The sequence below is a fragment of the Anser anser genome (genome assembly GCF_964211835.1).
Source record: "Anser anser genome assembly, chromosome: 23".
NCBI classification, from domain to species: domain Eukaryota; kingdom Metazoa; phylum Chordata; class Aves; order Anseriformes; family Anatidae; genus Anser; species Anser anser.
Genome location: NC_139744.1, coordinates 397092 through 415495, shown reverse-complemented (window position 1 = coordinate 415495; position 18404 = coordinate 397092). Strand labels below are relative to the sequence as shown.

The 18404-nt window shown below is 45.7% G+C and overlaps 3 protein-coding genes and 1 long non-coding RNA gene across 4 annotated transcripts in view; 1 reads left to right on the top strand and 3 right to left on the bottom strand.

Annotated features, from left to right (window-relative positions):
• Positions 1 to 9979, bottom strand: part of HOXB3 (homeobox B3) — a 56476-nt gene extending 46497 nt beyond the window's left edge. Inside the window, exon 1 of the mRNA XM_083809009.1 lies at positions 9849 to 9979. The gene's annotated coding sequence lies outside the window, so the exon portion shown is untranslated. The remainder of the gene's footprint in view (positions 1 to 9848) is intronic.
• On the bottom strand, positions 113 to 10337 carry HOXB6 (homeobox B6). Its single transcript, XM_083809026.1, has 3 exons — positions 9849 to 10337; positions 2361 to 2947; positions 113 to 1111 (listed from the first exon to the last, which is right to left on the bottom strand). The coding sequence occupies exons 2-3, from the start codon at positions 2767 to 2769 to the stop codon at positions 852 to 854; spliced, it is 669 nt and encodes a 222-aa protein (XP_083665152.1). The 5' UTR covers positions 2770 to 2947; positions 9849 to 10337; the 3' UTR covers positions 113 to 851.
• Positions 2943 to 14365, top strand: LOC310885546. The gene is made up of 2 exons (XR_014574845.1): positions 2943 to 8221; positions 9090 to 14365. It is a non-coding gene; the product is annotated as an uncharacterized lncRNA (long non-coding RNA).
• HOXB7 (homeobox B7) lies at positions 12296 to 18328 on the bottom strand. The gene is made up of 2 exons (XM_083809027.1): positions 16348 to 18328; positions 12296 to 13256 (listed from the first exon to the last, which is right to left on the bottom strand). The coding sequence occupies exons 1-2, from the start codon at positions 16745 to 16747 to the stop codon at positions 13003 to 13005; spliced, it is 654 nt and encodes a 217-aa protein (XP_083665153.1). The 5' UTR covers positions 16748 to 18328; the 3' UTR covers positions 12296 to 13002.
• Positions 18329 to 18404: the final 76 nt, after the last annotated feature.

The window sequence follows — 18404 nt, the reverse complement described above, 5'->3', positions numbered from 1 at the left end:
AGACAGTGTCATAAAGAGAGTAGCAGTGCTTTCTTTATAACTCCGTGCTCCTTAAGAATGACAAGTTCCCCTGAAAAAGGGAAGGATAATAATAATGACAGTGTGGTGTACATGAGATCGAAGACTTTGTTTTTATTAGAGAATTCCATGGTCATACCTAAGACAAACCTCAAACACAACACGTACAAAAATTAATAAAATATAACTTTTTTTTTTGCTGTTGTTGCTTTTGCATCCCTTTAGGTAGTATTCGTTCTTTCAGTAGATTTTCTTCTTAAAAAAAAAAAAAAAAAAGAGAGAGAGAAACTAATTACAAGACCCCAGGGCTTGATTAGTTTACCAAAGGAAAAAAAAAAAAGGAAAAAAACCCTATGTCAACCGTGCATAAAACATTTTTACAAAATTAAGACAATAAACACCCCAAATGACATATATTGCAGCACTTCCATTAAATACAAGAGTTAGCATATTACTAACAGTGACACCAAGGGTAGAAACACGGGTAGGAGTCCTTTTTTTTTTTTTTTCTGCCTTTCTTTTCTCCTCTCTGCTTATCTCCTCACTTTTTTTTTTTTTTTTTATGATTTTACTGGGGGGGGGAGTCTAGGAAGAAAAAAACGCAACTAGAAGCCTGATTTTTTTTTTTTTTTTTTCTGGACACGACAGTTTACTGGGAACGCGAGTCCATGGCATTGGTGGCCCAAACTTTCTAGCTGTTGCCGTTGCTGCAGAGGGCTTGTCCCACCAATGTGCACGTTTTCCCTTTCCTCGCAGCCAGCCCACACCACCCTCATCCTCTTGGCTCTCACACGCACGCACTCACTCCCTCTCTCTTTTTTTAAATAATACTTTCACTCCGCCGTTTTCTCCTCCTCCTCCTCCGCGCTCAGCTGCGAGGAGTTGAGCAGTTTGTTCTCTTTTTTCCACTTCATCCGGCGGTTCTGGAACCAGATCTTGATCTGCCGCTCCGTCAGGCAGAGGGAGTGGGCGATCTCGATCCGCCGGCGCCGGGTCAGGTAGCGGTTGAAGTGAAATTCCTTCTCCAGCTCCAGCGTCTGGTAGCGGGTGTAGGTCTGGCGGCCTCTCCGGCCGCTGGGCCCGAAGGAGGAACCTGCGACACCCGCAAAAAAAATAAAAATAAAAAAAGAGAGAGAAGGGGGGCGGGGGGGGGGGGGGAAGCCCCGGGGTTTAGCGGGGCGGCGGAGGTCCCGGGCAACCCGGGGGGACGGTGCCGCCTGCGCCGTGCCTGTGTGCGGAGGAGAGGGGGCCTGCTCCCTGCCCTCCCCAGGCTTCGGCCAACAAAAGCCCCCCCGGGAGCCCCCGCGGCCGGGCCGCCTGGGTGCGCGCCCGCGGGGAGCCCGCGCGGGCTGCGGGCGGCCGGGCAGAGCAGGGGCTGGTGCGGACCGCGCCAGCCTGCAGCGGGCTGGGGAGACAGGGCGAGATCTATCTTACTCCGCGATGAAAAATCGCAAGGTGTTCTCCCACCCCCACCCCCCTCCGCTGTTTTCCACCCTACCGGCAACTGTAATAGATCTGAGCATTTAAGCAATAATGAAGTGAATCGATCTGCCCAAAGTCGACATTAAAGAGGATACAACGCTTTATGTCCCTGCGCTAATGGACATCAATTCGGAACTTAAAAGGCAACAAATGCATCTAAACATGGGGATAAGGGTGGTGAGACTCAATTTTTTCTTCTTTTTTTTTTTTTCTTTCTCCCTCTCTCTCTCTCTCATTTTTCCCCCTTCTCCTGATTGAGGAAACAGCACTTAAAAAAGTCATATATCATCAGGAGCAAAAAATTCTCCCCAGGCAGACTTTTCATTACGTGTAAGTTTCATTAAAAATGTAGCTCTCTCCTTTCAAATATTTAAACACTTTTATATTATCTAACTCCAGGTCGGCTATCTAAAGAGAGAGGAAGCTGCTTGAGGGTGTGGGTACGTGCATGTGTAAAGTCATCCAGATCTGATTTAGAAAAGATATCTCCCTGTGCGTTTAGGGGAGACAGAGACAAATCATTGTGACTGCGTGACACGCAAACTGGAATGTGGAAAAAAAAGAAGGGGGAAAGCAGAAATACTGTACCGGGGATTAAATAGGGAGCAAACTTTTTTGCTGTTTTTCTAGTGGGGAAGCGGGGGGAACTGGTCGAAAGGAGAAAATACTTCAGCGGCGTGAAGTTTTGGTGCGTGTCAGAAGCAACTTGGAGCCTCTCATTTTGCCTAACTTCCCCGCTGGAAGTTTGGGCTCTAAAGTGAACCTTATTCCTGCTTCCCTCGCTCTCTCACTCTGGCGGTAACAAATAAAAAAGGGGGGAGGAGATTGATGTATTTATTTCTGTAAAAGAGTAAACTCACTATTGCAAGAGTTCATCCGCTGCATCCAGGGGTAAACCGGGGCGGAACACTTTTGCTCCTCGCTCTCTCCGAACACAGTTTTGCTCTGCGCGCAGTCCGACTTGCGCGGCTCGGGGGCGAAGGGCACCTCGTCCAGGTTGGAAGGGGCGCACGCAGGGTCCTTCTCCCTGAAAAAACCGCCGGCCCCATAGTCACAGGCGGAGCTGCGGCTGTAGGCTCCGTTGCTTTGCTGGTAGTAGGGAGAGGAGGCATAGCCCTTCTCCTGGACTCCCGTGGCTCCATAGGTGGTGGGGTAGTGCCTCAAAGGATCCGCATAGCCCGAGGGATATAACGGGATCTGTCCCAGGAAGGGCTCCTGCCCCGCCGCCAGACTCACCGGGAAGGTCGAGTTGACAAAATAAGAACTCATTGGAAGGAGCCTGCCGTCCTTTCCCGGCTTTATGATTTGTTGTGTTTTATAGTCCAAGTGGTTTAGCTATTAGTAGTATATCGGAGATTGGGTTTTAGCTGAAGGGAGATGGCGTGGTGCCAGCGAGGGACACAAGGAAATACAACCATCTGATCATGGGCTGACCAATAGCAGGCGCCTGAGGTTGCAAAATAGCACCCATGAGGAGCTGAGATTGCACCAGGGACCCCAAGAACAAACCATCCACCCCCTTTTCCCTCCCTTTTAAACAACAGAAATGCACCCCCTTAACCAAATATATGATATCTGCGGAAAGAAACGTTCCCGGCGCGCTCAGAGCTTCATAAATAAATGCTCCCCCCCCCCCCCCCCCCCCGACGACTTCAGCATGGGGGAGTGTGAATGTGAAAGCCTGTGTGTATGGATGGCGGTGCATCCACACACATAATGTATACAAATACCTGGTGTAAGTGGGAAAAAAAAAGTTATTTATTTACATTCGGAAAACTTTAACCCTTAGTGTCTGCAATTCGTCCTAAAATATCTGGGTACTTTTCTACAGTTAATGAAAAAAAGTTGTGTGTGTGAACTTTGCAAGGATGAGATCCCGTTGGTTAGACTAAGAGATTTCCTATAGGAGAAGAAATGGATTTTGACAATTTATTTCGGTTCATGTTTATCTAATTACTATAGATTAGCATTCCCTGTTAAGCATTCCCTGTTAAGAAAGCTGCGCTGGATTAAAACAAACATCCGCTTTTCATATATAGTATCTTTTTCGTTTATTTATCTGCAAAAGCTACATATTCAGGAGATAAATGGAAAATCGAAGTATTTCCTTTATCCCTTGCTAAATCCCGATCTGCTCTGGAGTATTGTACCGCATTGTGCCCTCTTGCGTTTTTTTGTTAATACCAAATCTATGCCCGACCTTTTCTGGAAAAAAAAACAAACAAACAAAAAAAAAACAAGAAAAAGAAACTTTGTGTTACGATCAAAAGCTGAGTTTATTGATTGTTACCGATCGAGATTTTTTAAAAATTATTTCTATTATTTTATTTGTTTTATTTTTATTTTTTTTTACGAGAGGAAATTTGTGGTGTGGTGGGTCTGCTGCCTTGGAGGTGCGCAGGGACCCTGCCTTTTTGCATCCCTCCTTTCGAGCCCATCCCCACTGCAAAATACTTATTTTTGAAAACTTAAAACGTTGAAAGAGATAAGCTCGAAAGTCTCAAGCAATTCCCTGCCATCCCAAAAGCTATACTTTCTTCTTGGGTTCGACTAATTCATTATTTTTTTTCCTGGATTTCGTCGCCAGGGATGTACTCTGCACTACCTGGCGCATCCCCTCTTCAGACCTCTGTTTGCTCAAGGTAATGTGGGATCTCTATTCGGTGCCTACTATTTTTTCAAGCGGGAAAAATCAGAGCGATCTTACAGGAAAAAAAAAAAAAAAGTAATAATGAAAACCAGGACTGTCACTGATCATTCGCGTTATATAAAGGATTTGTTTCCTGTCCGAATTTGTAGCCATCTGTCTGTCGGTTCTTATATGCAGTGAAATGGCACGCCTTATAATATGCACTCCCCTGTACTTGAATCTGTGGCCGTGTGCGCTACAAATCTAGAATTACATATAGTACATGCTCACTGTAAAGCTGCCAATGCGGCTGTCTGACAGAGCTTTAAGTATCTAAGAAATCCGTATCTTATTACGAGCTAATATATTTTAAACATCATATTTACATAAGCACAGCCAAGATTGTTTCATGCCACGGCTGCAATGAACATTTCGACTGAAACGTAATCCTTATAATTCAAGGAAATAACATGCAAAGGAAGTAGTTTTCCATCCTCCACCCCCTCTCTGACTGATATCTCTTATATTTGTTCTTGCAGAGTTTCCTTTTGTGTATGGAGTGGACCCAAACTTACGTAGATCTACTTTATTGGTATGCAAGGGAAAAAAAAAAAAAAAAAAGGAAGATTGAAAGGGAACGATGACTAGAGAAGAAAAAAAAAAAAAAAGATCGGATGAGAGATTGAAGTTAACTGCTTTGCAGGAGCCGTACAGCTCATACATTTGATTTGAGAATTACACAATATTGGTAGCACTACAAAAACAGCGATTATCTGGCATGATCAGCTTTGCCTGCACATTTTTGGCTAAGAAATTGATGTCCTGATAATTCAACGCGTGAGTACATCTGCTGAAAATGCTTACTATAATATTTTCTATCAGTTCTCATGACTTCGCTGCAAGTCAATTCTTCAAAATAGTTTGACACCGCCCCATCCCCTCCCCATGTTTTACAGCAGTAAAATGCTACTCGTTTTAGCGCATTTATGACTAAAACAGACTTTTTAAGTGGCTTGACTGTCGCCATTATATAAGAAAATAAAATGAATGTAATCTGTCCGCTTGCTAATTGCTAACATTTTAGACACGCTATAGATAACATTAATACATCCCGCTTTTTAGAAGAAGGGTGAAGCTTCTCTTGACACTGCAGACGGTTATTTGTGGGAGAAAAATAAAAAATAAAAAAAATAAATAAAATAAAATAAGAAGAAAACATTATTTCCAACCTGAAAAAATGTGTCATAGTGCATTTTGAAGGGTCTGAACCGCAGTCTAATTGGTTTGCCACATATAATGCATGCAAATTCTAGCAGAGGTCTTAAACCGCACTAAATCTCAGAGAACTGTACATTAAGCACAGAGGTGGTTTCTCTCCCCATCTAAATAGCTTTACCAAAGTAAATAAATAAATAAATATTGAGTTATTATTATAGCTACTTAATAGACAATCTCCTGTCTTCTCCGCCAAAGTCCCCATGTAAATCTGAGACCGATTTTGCGGTATTTTCTTTGGACGACTCTAGGGCCAGACAAGCCGGGAGGGACGGAGACACAGAGCAAAGGATAACGGATGCAGAAGCAAGCTTATACAGCAGCCCTTAAGTTAGATTTGTCTTTGACCGTACTCATTGGCATATCTTTATTCAGTCTTTGGCCTCATCTGCTTAAAAACAGGCACAGGGTTTGCTAAGGAGCAATAAACCGGGGAAGTTGCAAGAGACGCCAGAAGGTGGTATAACGTATTTCATTCTGCGCTGGGAACCCGTCTTTCCTCTCCTGACTGACATCACTCAACTGGCGGGGTATAAATAAAGATAAAGAGACGTATTTACAGTATGTACAATCACAGCTATCTGCCCAGGAAGGTCTCGATTTTTGTTCGCTTTTCTGGGCAGCAAATGCCTACTCCACAAAGTAGAGAAAGGCAAATAGATGAGGGGATTAAAACAACACCCAAACATTTCGAAATGCAAACAGAACAGAGCATTTCTTGTGTGAAAGCTAAACCGGCTAAGAACTTGGTAGAAAGTTCAGTGCAGTTGGTTCCAATAAAAAATGAAACTCTTTTTCATGTGGAGCTGGAATTCCCGATCCTTCTGAAGTGAGAACACAGCGGGGGTTTCCCTACCGAGGGACTTATTGCAGCCATAAAGTCAAGTAAATACCACGAAAACACTTAGGGAAAAAAAAAAAAAAAAAAAACTTGTTCCTGGAGTCAGACATAGAAAGCAATTGGCAGCAGAGAAGCCTCCCCTGTGATGTTCATGCACAGTAAAAATCACATTGGGGAAAGAAACAACCACAGAAGTCATGTATGCGCTGCAGTGCTGGCGTGTTTAAAACAATGACCCCTGAAGGTGTAGAAAAAAATACTTGCTCTCTCCGCACATAACCATCTGAAACTTAATTTCCAGCAATTTAAGTTTAATTTACCTGACTTCCCGTGCAGTGCATAATAACCTTCTTAATGGGATCTTTGAAAAGAAGTAATAATAATCTACCATTGTTCCATTAAAGAGTGCAGCTAATTATTAACAAAAAGGGGAGGGCGGAGGAGGGAGAGCGGGGGGGGTAAGGACATTGGGGTAGTCAAAATGCATTCATACTGAACTATTTCGGCAAAAGAAAACCCTGAGACCGGGGGAAGGGGGCTGCTAGTAGATTGGATTGGATACGTAGGAGAAGGTAAGGAGAAGCCGATACATGTCATAAAATGTGGAAGGCGAATGCTGCGAGGTGTTGGGAATTACAACATAGAATAAGTTAATCATGGATGTTGTTAGTCAAAGGAAAGTCGTCGTGTCTGCCCCCCCCCCCTTTTTTTTTATACATGTAGTCACTCAGCATCTCACTTTCTTAGAGAAAGTGTCACTAGCCTAGACATAAACAGTTGCCAGGAAACTGTGTGGTAGAAAGAGAAAACGAGAGGGAGAAAGAGGGAGGGAGGGAGGAAGGGAGGGAAGGAGAGAGAAACCTTTTAAAATAACAGACACGCATTGTCCCTTCAAAGCTCAGAGTAACTTAAAAGTGATTCGTCGTCTGCCTTTACTCTCTGTTCCTTCCCCAGCAACCACCTCAATTTTGTGTATGCGACTTGACATATCTTTTCCAGAGCCCACTGAAATGACCACTCGAAGCCATAAATAAATAAAAGCTCCTCTGCCTTTTATGATTAGCTGAAATCCCCAGCCTCGCCTTTGCCTCATACGTCATTACCGTGTTTCATTTTACAAGATCTCCGCTTGTGTTCACGCTCAGCAAACAACCGGCTATCTTTCATCTTCCGTGTGTGTGCAGATAGATAAACAGAGAGATAGAGAGATAGATAGCCTTTGAATGTATATGCATGTATGTATTTATACACACACGGCAAGGAACAAACACACAGTTGCACACACACAGCACTACACATCGGGGTGTGCGCAGAGCAACACACACTCGTACGGGGTGTACATTGCCCATGTCAGTGCCCGTATATGTGCAAGCGCATCCCGCGTACGCATATTCAGACACTGTAAGACCACGCAAACAGCTAAAAGCAAATCTCCCATTTGCAGTTCCCAGCAGGGCACCAAGCCTCAAGGGTGGAAACGCATTCGAAAGCCGCTCCCCTTCCCGAGCAGCGCGGAGCCAGGCCCCGCCGGGCGCTGCCGGCCGCCTGCTCCGGCCGCCCGGCCGGGGAGAGAGGACCCGGGCAGAGCCGCCCACGGCGGGGCACCGGCTGCGGGGAGCCCCCGGGGAGCCGCCGGCCGCAGCCGTCGACGGTAGATGGCAGCAGACGGCGGGGAATGGGCGAGCCCCGCAGCGCGGCGGCGGCACCGGGGGAACGGCGCCGCCGGGGGCTGCCTTCGTTTTATTCTATTTAATTTTATTTTCTTAAATTAGCAAGCAGGAAGACTGCGAGGAGGGGCGCCCGCCGGCAGCAGCGCGGGCCCCCCACCCCGGGGCACTCGGAGGTTTCTCGGCCATCCCACGCCGACCCGTGCTGACGAGGTTAAAAAGACTTGCCCGCACCGAAGTGCGAGGTTTCCACAAGTGGTTGCCCACGCAGGATGTGGAAGAATCGGCATAAAAGCGTTATGGAGCAAGGTTTCTATTTATTTGCTTGTTTGTTTTTTAATTAAGAATTGGAAAAAAAAATGGAAAGAAAAAAAAGAAGAAAATGAGCGCGGAGAGACTTAGAGGAAAACAGGCGTGCGAACCGGCATTATATTTTTTCCCGTGATTTATGAAAAATGTAACAGGTTCGGGAAGAAATATCTTTTAAAAACGACCTTCTGTTTATTATTTCCACGGCTTGCGATCATTTACTCTGGTCCATGCAACCTTCAGACACACTGAAATTAGGTGAGATAAATTGGCACGTCATAAAATGGTTTATGCTTAAGTAATGAATTTCTTATTACTCAATCTCGCTTCACATATAGAGGCTTCTACATCTTATTTAAAAATCACCCCATAACAGTAGCAATTAGTACTATTTAAACAACCTGAAGTCTAGAAAAAACGCATTCAAAATGACGGGCATCTCCGGACAATTTCTCCTAAAACCGAAGGCAAACGTTAGGGTATCAGACAGGCAGAGGAGAGAAAACACGGGGGGAAACTTGCACAAAACCTGGTTGCAAGCTGTGGAAAAGGACCAACACAACGTGGGTCTGAAACCCTACCCGGTATTCCGGTATGAAAATCCGTAAAGACCCGTTAACACTGAAAAACGCAATTAAATACGGGGAGGCTTATTGCGTCGCAACGTCAGCTTCATTTGGGAGTTTCACGAAGAAAAAAAAAAAAAACAATAACAAAAAAGAATCGCAATGAGAGCACTGCTATCTGGGTTGGCTTCATTCTTATTATCTTTTTTTTTTTTTAATCTCTCTCTTTTCGTTTCTCTTCCTCACCCCCTCACCCCCCCCCCCATCCCTCCAACACCCCCACCCCCACCCCCAATTTTCAGAACCTTGTTCTTGGGGACTGCCGTGAACTGCCCTCTTTGAAGAAACCACCCACATAATAATGACCCTGGAGAGCAACGCAAAACCCAACTGGCTTCCACACAAACTTCGGCAAATTACTGGGCGCCTAAAGACAGGCAAACTGTCAAGAGATTTTGCGAGGGAAACAAAACAAAACAAAACAAAACAAAACAAAACAAAACACGACAACTACCCACAAAGGGCTTGGTAATTTTTTTAAGACAGTATCTAAAAGCCTTCATCACCGATCTACTGCAAAATCCTTCATTCCAACTCTACAATCTCCAGGTGACCTTACAGGCTACTTTCTTCTTATTCCATTCAATTCCTTCCTTCATTTTTTTCTTTGTCTTTCTTTCCTCCTTCCTTCTTTTCTCTCTCTCTTCCTCTCTCTCTCTCTCTCTTCCTTCCTTCCTTCCATCCTTCCATCCTTCTTTCCTTCTTTCTTTCCTTCTCTTTCTGTCGTCCCCCCATTTATTCATTTTTTCCCTCTTTCTTCTCCCCCTCCTTTTCCCACCTTATGTTACACTTTTAAGGGGAAAATTTCACTTAAAGAGATTTCCACCACCCCTGATTTCTTCCAGTGTCTCCTTTCTTCCTCACTCCACCCTTTTATTTCTACTTGTCCCCTTGGGTAGGGGGAGAGAGGAAAATGGGGACTGGGATAGAAAAGGCAGATTGACAAATACATTTTCTCAATGAAAACATTAAATTAAGAGAAACAGATATTATTCCCTTACCTTTTGACGTCCATTTCTGTGGTATAAGTAAATATATAGGGACAGAGAGACAGCGTTTGCTTATCTGTTAGCTGACAAATATTGTCCCAACCTGATAGCCGTCGATTGCCTCTCTGACTTGTGATAGCTTCTTGCATTTCTGTCATTTGCATAGAAAATGGAGTAACTTCCCTCTTTGAAAAATGATAGCCTCCACTCGGTCCAGAATCTCCTCTGTCCCTCCATTACTACTGAGATTCCAAGTCAGCAGGCAAATTAACAGATGAATTTAAAAAAAAAATAAAAATAAAAATAAAGCACCTCTTTTCCTATGTGTGTGCGGATGTGGGTGTCTATGAGCGTGTGTGGATGTGTGCACAAGCGTCCCCCCTCCTCTCTCCCCTGTTTTAGCCCTATCGAACCTATACACAAAAGTAAAAAAATGTAAAGAGGCGAGAGCCCTATAGAGGACACTGATCCGACCCAAGGTGCAGCGGACAGAAGAATGGTGCAATATAACCACATGGGAAATAATAAAAAGTTCATGTTCACGGTTAGCAGTCCACATGACCGGCTCTGGCCAATCCCAGAACCCAGCCACTCATAAAGTTCTATCACAAAGTTGTAAATTTTCATAAAACAACAAGGAATTTATTGCATTTCTTCATGACCGGTTTAACAGCAGTCTTTTTCTTAGCCGCCATCTTTTTTTTAAAACAAAAATAAAAGAATATGAAAGGGGGTTCAGGGATTCTTCCCCCCTTGGTTGCATGTGGGGGGTGTTTGAGAGAAATGATCGAATAATTTCTCACGTAATAGGCTATGAACAATAACTCCTCTGAAATAAAGAGATTGGGCTGGGGTTTGGTTTTTAGATGTGTAAAGACATAGTAAAACAGTGGGGTTCGGGAGGGATTTTTTTTTTTTTTTTACTCAATTGGGAACCTTTTTTGCTGAAAAGGGCAATTACCAGGTTTTAGGGAAGTAAAAAAAAAAAAAAAAAAAGGAAATAAAAGTAGACCGTGGCCGGGGTGCTCATGCCCTGGGCAGAGCAGAGCCGGTGGGGTTCGTGCCTCACCGGGTCCCCACGGCTGATCACCCCCGGGGAGACACCGGGCTCCCTCTACAAGGTGGGGGGGGGGTGACGGGATGCCCCGCCGGTAAGCCGCTGCCCTGGGTTCATGGTATTAAGGCATCGGTGGGGGACGTTTTGCCTTTTTTATGAAATCCTCCTCAATTCTTGCTTGTCCCCGATGGCAGAGGTCCGTGCCAAGGGGGCAGAAAGCCGTGCCAATGCAGCAGAGCTCCAGGACTAGGGGGAAATTTCTAGAACTGTTTTTTTTTTTTTTTTCCTCGCTATGCGAAGAGATTGCACCAACGGATTTCACCAAGAAAAAAGGAAGTTCCCTTTATTTACCCTTCTCTTCAAGTAGGATTTCAGTGTTCAGAAGCCATAACAGCTGCTCTCTTTAACAATGGTCTTGCCATAATTAGGATATGTAGTATATACTGCAAATCTGTATGATAGATGTGGGCGCGCCGATACTTGACGTGGCATCTTATTTTCGCTGGAACCTGCTAAAGACGCCCTGTGCGCCTTCACTTAAGACATGAAGTCATCTATGCTGGCGGGTGGTGAAAAGGCAGGCAGACAGAGCCGCAAGGAAGGAAAGGTGGAAAGCTGCCATTGCAAAGCCAGAAGTGCTTCCAAAGCTGTCTGATTTTTTCCGTGTGTGCATCTTGAGCATACATTTGTCGAGCAAGTTATGTGCAGCCTCCGCTGGAGGAATCCGCGTCTTTACTGCGCACCCTGGAAATGTAAATAAACAAACAGGCACGGGAGGGGGAAAGGGCGGCGAAGGTTGGTTCCTGCGCAAGTGCTTAAAGTTACTCACTTTTGTTTTGCATTGGTGATTTTCCTGCGTTTAATTGCTTTAATTTATTTTATGCGCGCTTTGATGTTAAACATTATTTGGTACTAATGAAATAGTTCTAATCCGCAGTAAGGTAATTGAAAAGCAGAGGGAGAATCTCTCTCTCAAAAAAAAAAAAAAAGGGGGGGGGTGTAAGAAGAGAATTAAAACAAAGGGCGGAAAGACTGTTTGGGCTGCTTCTGGCCTCTTCGCATTCCTTCTTTATACTTTTACCTACTTCAGTAATCGCCACAGCACAATCCCAGAGAGAGAAAGAGAGAGATGACCAGCCCGCATTTCCAGAGCCCAGAATAATAGTTATATTTTTATATTTTTGCCAAATCTGTTGAAAAAGGTATTATATTGATCTTTGAAATCTATTGAAATAGATTTTAGCAGTGACCTTGCTAAAAAAGAAAGAGAAGATTAAGATTACAGGTCGTGGCATGTTTTAATATAAAAAAGATCTTTTACTATACATATTTTCCTTGGGGAAAAAATTAAATCCAAAAGCCTGTGTACTGTTTTAATATGAAAAGGGAACTGAACCCAACGTGATTCTGGAATATTGGAGATTTACTTTTTATTTCGAAGAATAGTCATCACAGACGAGGGAAGAACAAAAAGCAACACGTTGCCATTAAATAAATTGCTACTTCGATATATAACATTTTACGTAGCACAATATTAATTCCTTTTTTTTTTTTTTTTCCTAGAGACGTGAACAGGGAAGAAATCCCAGTAAAAATATACACAGACAAAACAGCATAGCAACGTGAAAAGAACCACAGAGGTTACAGGGAAAAGGGGTGATAATCATTCATATTATGTACACGATTCTATATACGCTAAGTATAATTTGCATTCAGACTTTCAGGTCACATTTTCTAAATTAAAGGTGCTAAACACGACCACATTACTTCATACCAAAAAGTACACAGCGAAATACAAACGGAGATTTACAAATTACTTGTACTATCGGAAGACTCACATAGAAAAATGTGTCTATTCTGACTCTAAAGCCACATTTAATAGGTAGATATTCATTCTATTGTCTTATCTCCCCCCACCCCCAAAAAAAGACTTTAATATAGGTAGTTTTTTTTTTCAGTGTCAGGAAACACAATGTATCATTCCTATGTTTTTAATTATTTATGCACTTCTCATTTATGTATTTTAATATATAGTCTTTTCTTCTGTGTGTTTTTCCCCTTTTCTGTTCGCGTGGGTTTTCACGTTTCCTGGATCCACATTTTGCCCTTTCATTCTTCCTCGTCGTCCTCCACGTCTGGCTTTTCCTGGCTGCCGGAGCCAGAGCAGGCAGTTTTATTTTCTTTTTTCCACTTCATGCGCCTGTTCTGGAACCAGATTTTGATCTGTCTCTCTGTGAGACACAGGGCATGGGCGATCTCGATGCGTCTCCTTCTCGTCAAGTAGCGGTTGTAGTGGAATTCCTTCTCCAGCTCCAGGGTCTGGTACCTGGTGTAGGTCTGGCGGCCGCGTTTTCTGTCAGTGCCTGGGAAGCAAAATTAGATCCGTATTAGTGTTTTTGTTTTTTTTTTTTTTGAGGTGGGGGAGGGAGTGTTGTTTTGATGCTGCGGTTAGGTTTTACCCTCTTGCTTTTGTCTTTTGGTGCAGCCTAGCAAGCACCATCCACTTGAGTTCCACAGGAGTGCAAAATCCTCGGATGAACTGTGCAACATGAGACTATCTGCCTTTTTATTTGCAAAATCACCTCCGCATTCTAGAAGCTTTTCCAACTTCACTCTTCATGTTCTTAGCTTTGAAACCACTGCACATTTAATTTTCTTTACTCTAGGAAATGCGTGCAGTGTTTTTTTGCATGCATCCCTGATAAGCCTGTGCCTGCGTGTGGCTCCGAGCTAGTGCGTGAACGAACAGCAAACTTCAGAAAGTTTCCTGCCCTCGTAGCACCAGTCAAACTCAAAGTTCCTACTTTAGTTTTAGGCGCCAGAAAGTTAGGATGGTTGGGGAATAAATACACACACACACAAACACCGAGCAAGAGTGTGAGAGGCATCTGATACCTACCCAGATCCAACTATTTGTCCTCTCTTAAAGCTGTCATCAGGGTGCTTGCTTAGAAGGTGTCTTATGGTCTTAATTATTTCAAGGAATGTTTTGGGCACAGCAGCGACTTCTGTTTCACTGGGGCTGTGCAGGCAGGGGCTGACATGGGGGCTGCTACCCTCGGACTATTCCTGTGGGTGTGTGCATACATGAGAATGCTTCAACACCTACCCCAGACTCGCCACTACTATTCTGTTGTCCTTGAGCAGGGCTCGGGAAAGGGCCCGACCCTTAATTCCACACACACCCCGTTCCAAACCGACATTTCCTGAGTCCAACTGGAAATAATTATACAATATGGTGTTTGTAATCCTGGCTCTATTTTCCATGTAAGTGTATATCTACAGTATAATATATTATTTCCCAAAGAACTCGGGTTAGCAAACAGCAGCTCTCGGCCTCTCCTCCACACATTCCACTAGACTCCTTCTTCTTCCTCTTCTTCTTCTTCTTCTTCTTCTTCTTCTTCTTCTTCTTCTTCTTCTACTTCTTCTTCTTCTTCTTTTTTTTTTTTCTTTTTAAAAGAAGAAAAGACCTAGTCATTAAAAGGAGAAAAAAAGTAAAATAGCCATGCTAGCTGTAAAGCAAAAATCTGCAGGTTGTGGAATGTGGGTTGTAAAATCCTCTGAAGGAGAGCCATAAACTGCTGCTGAATAGGGATGACAACTCTATCTCTGCTCGCTGATGAAATTCCACAAGCGCGATCGCACAGTGGGCATCAGGCGGGGGGGGGTGGGTGGGAGGTGGGGGTGTCGGGCGGCGGACGAGAACCCGCTTTTACGACCGAGGTCGAGTTTCCCTAGTTTTAGGCAGAACACATCCCAGAGCATCCAGGGTTTGGAGTACAGGGACGCTCGTGCATTTTCTCTGCTTCCAAGCCCTCTCTAGTGCTGTTCCTCGCAGCGTCACATGCTAAGGGGGAAAGGGGGGGGGGGGGGCGGGGAGAGGCGGAGGGCTTCTTAAATCTAAGGTCAGATAAAAGCAGAGACGAAGTGTTTACGACCAGAAATATTTGGTCTTTGATAAATCAACTATAAAAGTGAACAAACAGTGGAGCAGGTAGTGGAAAGAACAGACCACCAAATAGCTGTGATGGTATCTCCTGCCTTTATAAGCTGCAGTGCATTGGCTGCTGTGTTGTTTTCTTTCTCCTTTACTTTGCAGGGAGTCTGGCCCACAGTCCGGTCGCCCCCGAAATTTACTAACAAGACACATTCCCATAATTTGGCTGCAGCTTGAGGTTTGTTCTCAGGGATGCTCTCAAATTGCAATCTGGCTCCGGCGAAGCCGGGGGTCTGTAGAAATGAGCTCACGCGTTCTCGTCTCCCAGACAGGACAGCAGCGCCTTCCTCCCCTCTTCCCAGTCTCACACGAGTATAACCACCGCCGGCCGGCGTGCCCCGGCTGGGGTCCGGAGCCCCAGGGAAGCCCGGCCTCAGGCGCTCCTTCCACGGGCCCGGGTAGAGCCGGGGCGCTCCCATGCGAGGGAACGGGATGTTTATTAAATGTTAATTGACACTAATACACGGAGATGGAGCACTCTCGTGAACGCAGGCAGCGCGGCGGCCCGGCGCGGCGTGGGTCACTGGGGGAGAAGCGGGCGGCAGCGCGTCCCGCTGCGGGGCGCCCCCTCTCCGCTCCCCGCGGAGCTCTGCGCGGCCTCCCGCGGGGCTGCGCTGCCAGCGCCGCGGCAGCTGCCCGGGAAGCCCCAACTCCGAGGCGGGCAGGGCCACGCTGAGCGCCCCAGGACAAGTCCCACCGCCTCCTAAGAGACTTCCCCAGGGCGCAGAGCACACAGTACGCTTCCTCGTGCCGCCTGCCTGGCTTGGGTTTTTCTGGCGGTCACACGGATAAACGTGCTCTCCCTCTCACAGTCCTTATATCCATCCATCCATCCATCCATCCATCCATCCATCCATCCATCCATCCATCCGGATCCCGGCTGGAATGTCTGGGTTTTGAGAGAAGGGTTTTTACTGAACAAGGAATGATGTGTTGCTGTTTCTGATGGTAACATGCTAGGCTTAATTGCAGCATCTGGGACATTGCGGTGAGGGGCTGGCAAATGAAGGTTTTGAAACCTAACAAAACAAGCTTGCGGGTACCTCCCATAAACAGTTCATTTCAGAATCTATATCTATATCTACGTAGGGGTAGCACAATCTTCATCCTGTAAATATAGGAGAAGAAGGGGATGGCCATTATTTCTGCAGCTCTGTCTGTCCTCTCAAAGACAAACTGCCTTTTGGATGGCACATACACAGCCCCAGCAACACTAATAAATATTTAAAGCTAAAAGGATGGCTTTATTGCGGGGGTCTCTCTCTCTCTCTCTCTCTCTCTCTCTCTCTCTCCCTTTTGAAGACAGAGATTCGTTTTCGATGAAACGTCATGAAAGGAGTTGGGGACAATTCCCCCCCTCCCCTCCCCCTCCGCCACCCCCCGCGCACGCCATAAAATAATTTACACTCCCCCCACCTCCCCGGGCTCCTCTCTTTAAGGAGGCTTGGGCTTACCTGTGCTCCTCATCCAGGGGTAGATGCGGAAGTTACTGTCGCTTTGCAAATCTGAGTCCCTCTGGTCCGTTTTGTTGCAATTCTGCTTGGAGGCATCTCCCGGGCACATCATGGAGAGGTTTTGCTCAAAGGGGGAACAGTGCATGTTGAAGGAGCTGGGCTCCAGGCCGTAGCCGGAGGAGTACATGGTGGGGGCCTGGGGGTGCACGGCGCTGCCACTGGAGTAGAGCCCGGGCATGGAGGCGGCGAAGGGAGGAGTGGATCCGGCCCCATACCCCGTTCGCTGGGTGTTGGAGGCAAAAGCGCAAGAAGTTTGCTCGGGAAAGACTCCGGATGGGAAAACCGAACTTGCGGCTTGATATTTAGAAAATAAAGCATTCGCATAATACAATGAACTCATAATTTGGCCGGGTGATTTGTAGGTCGGGACGTTTTAGTGTCGGTTTTACGAGGTACCGTGATATATTACGGAATTAGAGTCCAGATTTACACCAAAAAGGAGCCCTTTTTCCTCCCGGCCCATGTGACGCGTGGGCACGTGGCTCCGGCGGCGCCAATCGCCGCCCGCTCCCTCCTCAGGGGCAAAAAATTGTAGTGCTGCTGGATTTATAAAATATGATAAATAATTGATGCGATATAAAACCCTCCAAGATCTATGCTGGAAGGGGTGAAATTGTGCTGGAGTCGATAAGCAACCTGTAATCAGTTTTCAGCTGAGACCGAGGGAGAAAGAGAAAGGCGAGGGGGGTGTAAAAGCACGTTGCTGATAAACCAGCATCTCCCTCTCGGTCTCTCTCTGCTGGAGAAAAAGGAGCGGAGCTCTATTTATCCTTTTATTGATCCCGTCTAAAATTCCCTCCTTCGCACCATTTCCCTGGCTCCGAGGTACTTTTTCACAAGACAGTACATAATTTCCTCTCCTCCCCCCTTGACCCTCTCCCCCTCTGCGACCACCCCCCAAAGGACAAATATCTGATTGATACCTAATAGATTCAGGATTCTTTTTCCAAATGCCTTTCAGTTCTATATCTAATTTATTCCAGTGCCACGGGCTTTGAGTTTCGTATTGAGCTGGCATTTGCTTTTCTTGTTGCAAAAAATAAAGACTGTACAGATCCGTTGTTCAGCGTGTCAGCGGTTCTGCAGGACTCAATTACAATTATAAGTAAAGCGTTACCAGCTGGCTGATTTGCTTTCTGCTGGAGAAGCAGAGAGACCTTCCAAAATGTGACTTGTTTTTTTTTTTTTCTTTTTGGGGGGTGGGGGTGGCACGAAAAGCAGCTCAGACAATGGTGGATGTGCATCTAGGATTTGCACTGTTTCCCTTTTCCCAAGGTTAAGTTGCAAGGGGATGTGTGAGCATCCCCATACACCATACGCTCTCTCTTGCCATGGCAGGAGAGTTCACTAGACGAAAGGGTAGAGAACAGCTCAGCCGCACAACTGGCGATTTTGCAGACAGACCAGTGGGAAGAAAGGACAGTGATTCAGACCTGGGCTTTATCGTGCAGAGAAAGTAGGGTGAGGAGAGATGGAGAGAAGGGGAGGAGAGATGGAGAGAAGGGGAGAGGGAGAGAGAGGAAGAGGGAGAGAAGGGGGGGAGAGAGAGAGAGAAAGAGAGAGAGAAAGAGAGAAAGAAAGAGGGAGAAAGAGAGAGAGAGAGAAAAGAGAGAAAGAGAAAGAGAGAGAAAGAGAAAGAAGAGAGAAAGAAGGAGGGAGAAAGAGAGAAAGAGAGAAAGAGAGAAAGAGAGAAAGAGAGAAAGAATGGAAGGAAGGAAGGAAGGAAGGAAGGAAGGAAGGAAGGAAGGAAGGAAGGAAGGAAGGAAGGAAGGAAGGAAGGAAGGAAGGAAGGAAGGAAGGAAGGAAGGAAAACACACATTACCTTCAGGAAGGATTTCCACACAGCTTCCCAACCTGTCACCACACATGAACAGTTAGAAACAACAACAGAAGAAGCCATCGCAGTTCCTCCCCCCCTCCCGCCCCGGCCCCTTCTCCACGGTTCCCATGCAGCTCCCCAGCCCCAGCCCCTGCCTCTGCCTGTCCCAGCAGCGATC

Bases quoted from the DNA above. Each gene is read 5' to 3' on its own strand.
- HOXB6 (XM_083809026.1), bottom strand. From the start codon at position 2,769: ATGAGTTCTTATTTTGTCAACTCGACCTTCCCGGTGAGTCTGGCGGCG. The intron at 1,112-2,360 runs GTGAGTTTACTC...CGGGTGTCGCAG, and splicing joins GCGGATGAACTCTTGCAATA to GTTCCTCCTTCGGGCCCAGC.
- HOXB7 (XM_083809027.1), bottom strand. From the start codon at position 16,747: ATGAGTTCATTGTATTATGCGAATGCTTTATTTTCTAAATATCAAGCC. The intron at 13,257-16,347 runs GTAAGCCCAAGC...TTTGCTTCCCAG, and splicing joins CCCCTGGATGAGGAGCACAG to GCACTGACAGAAAACGCGGC.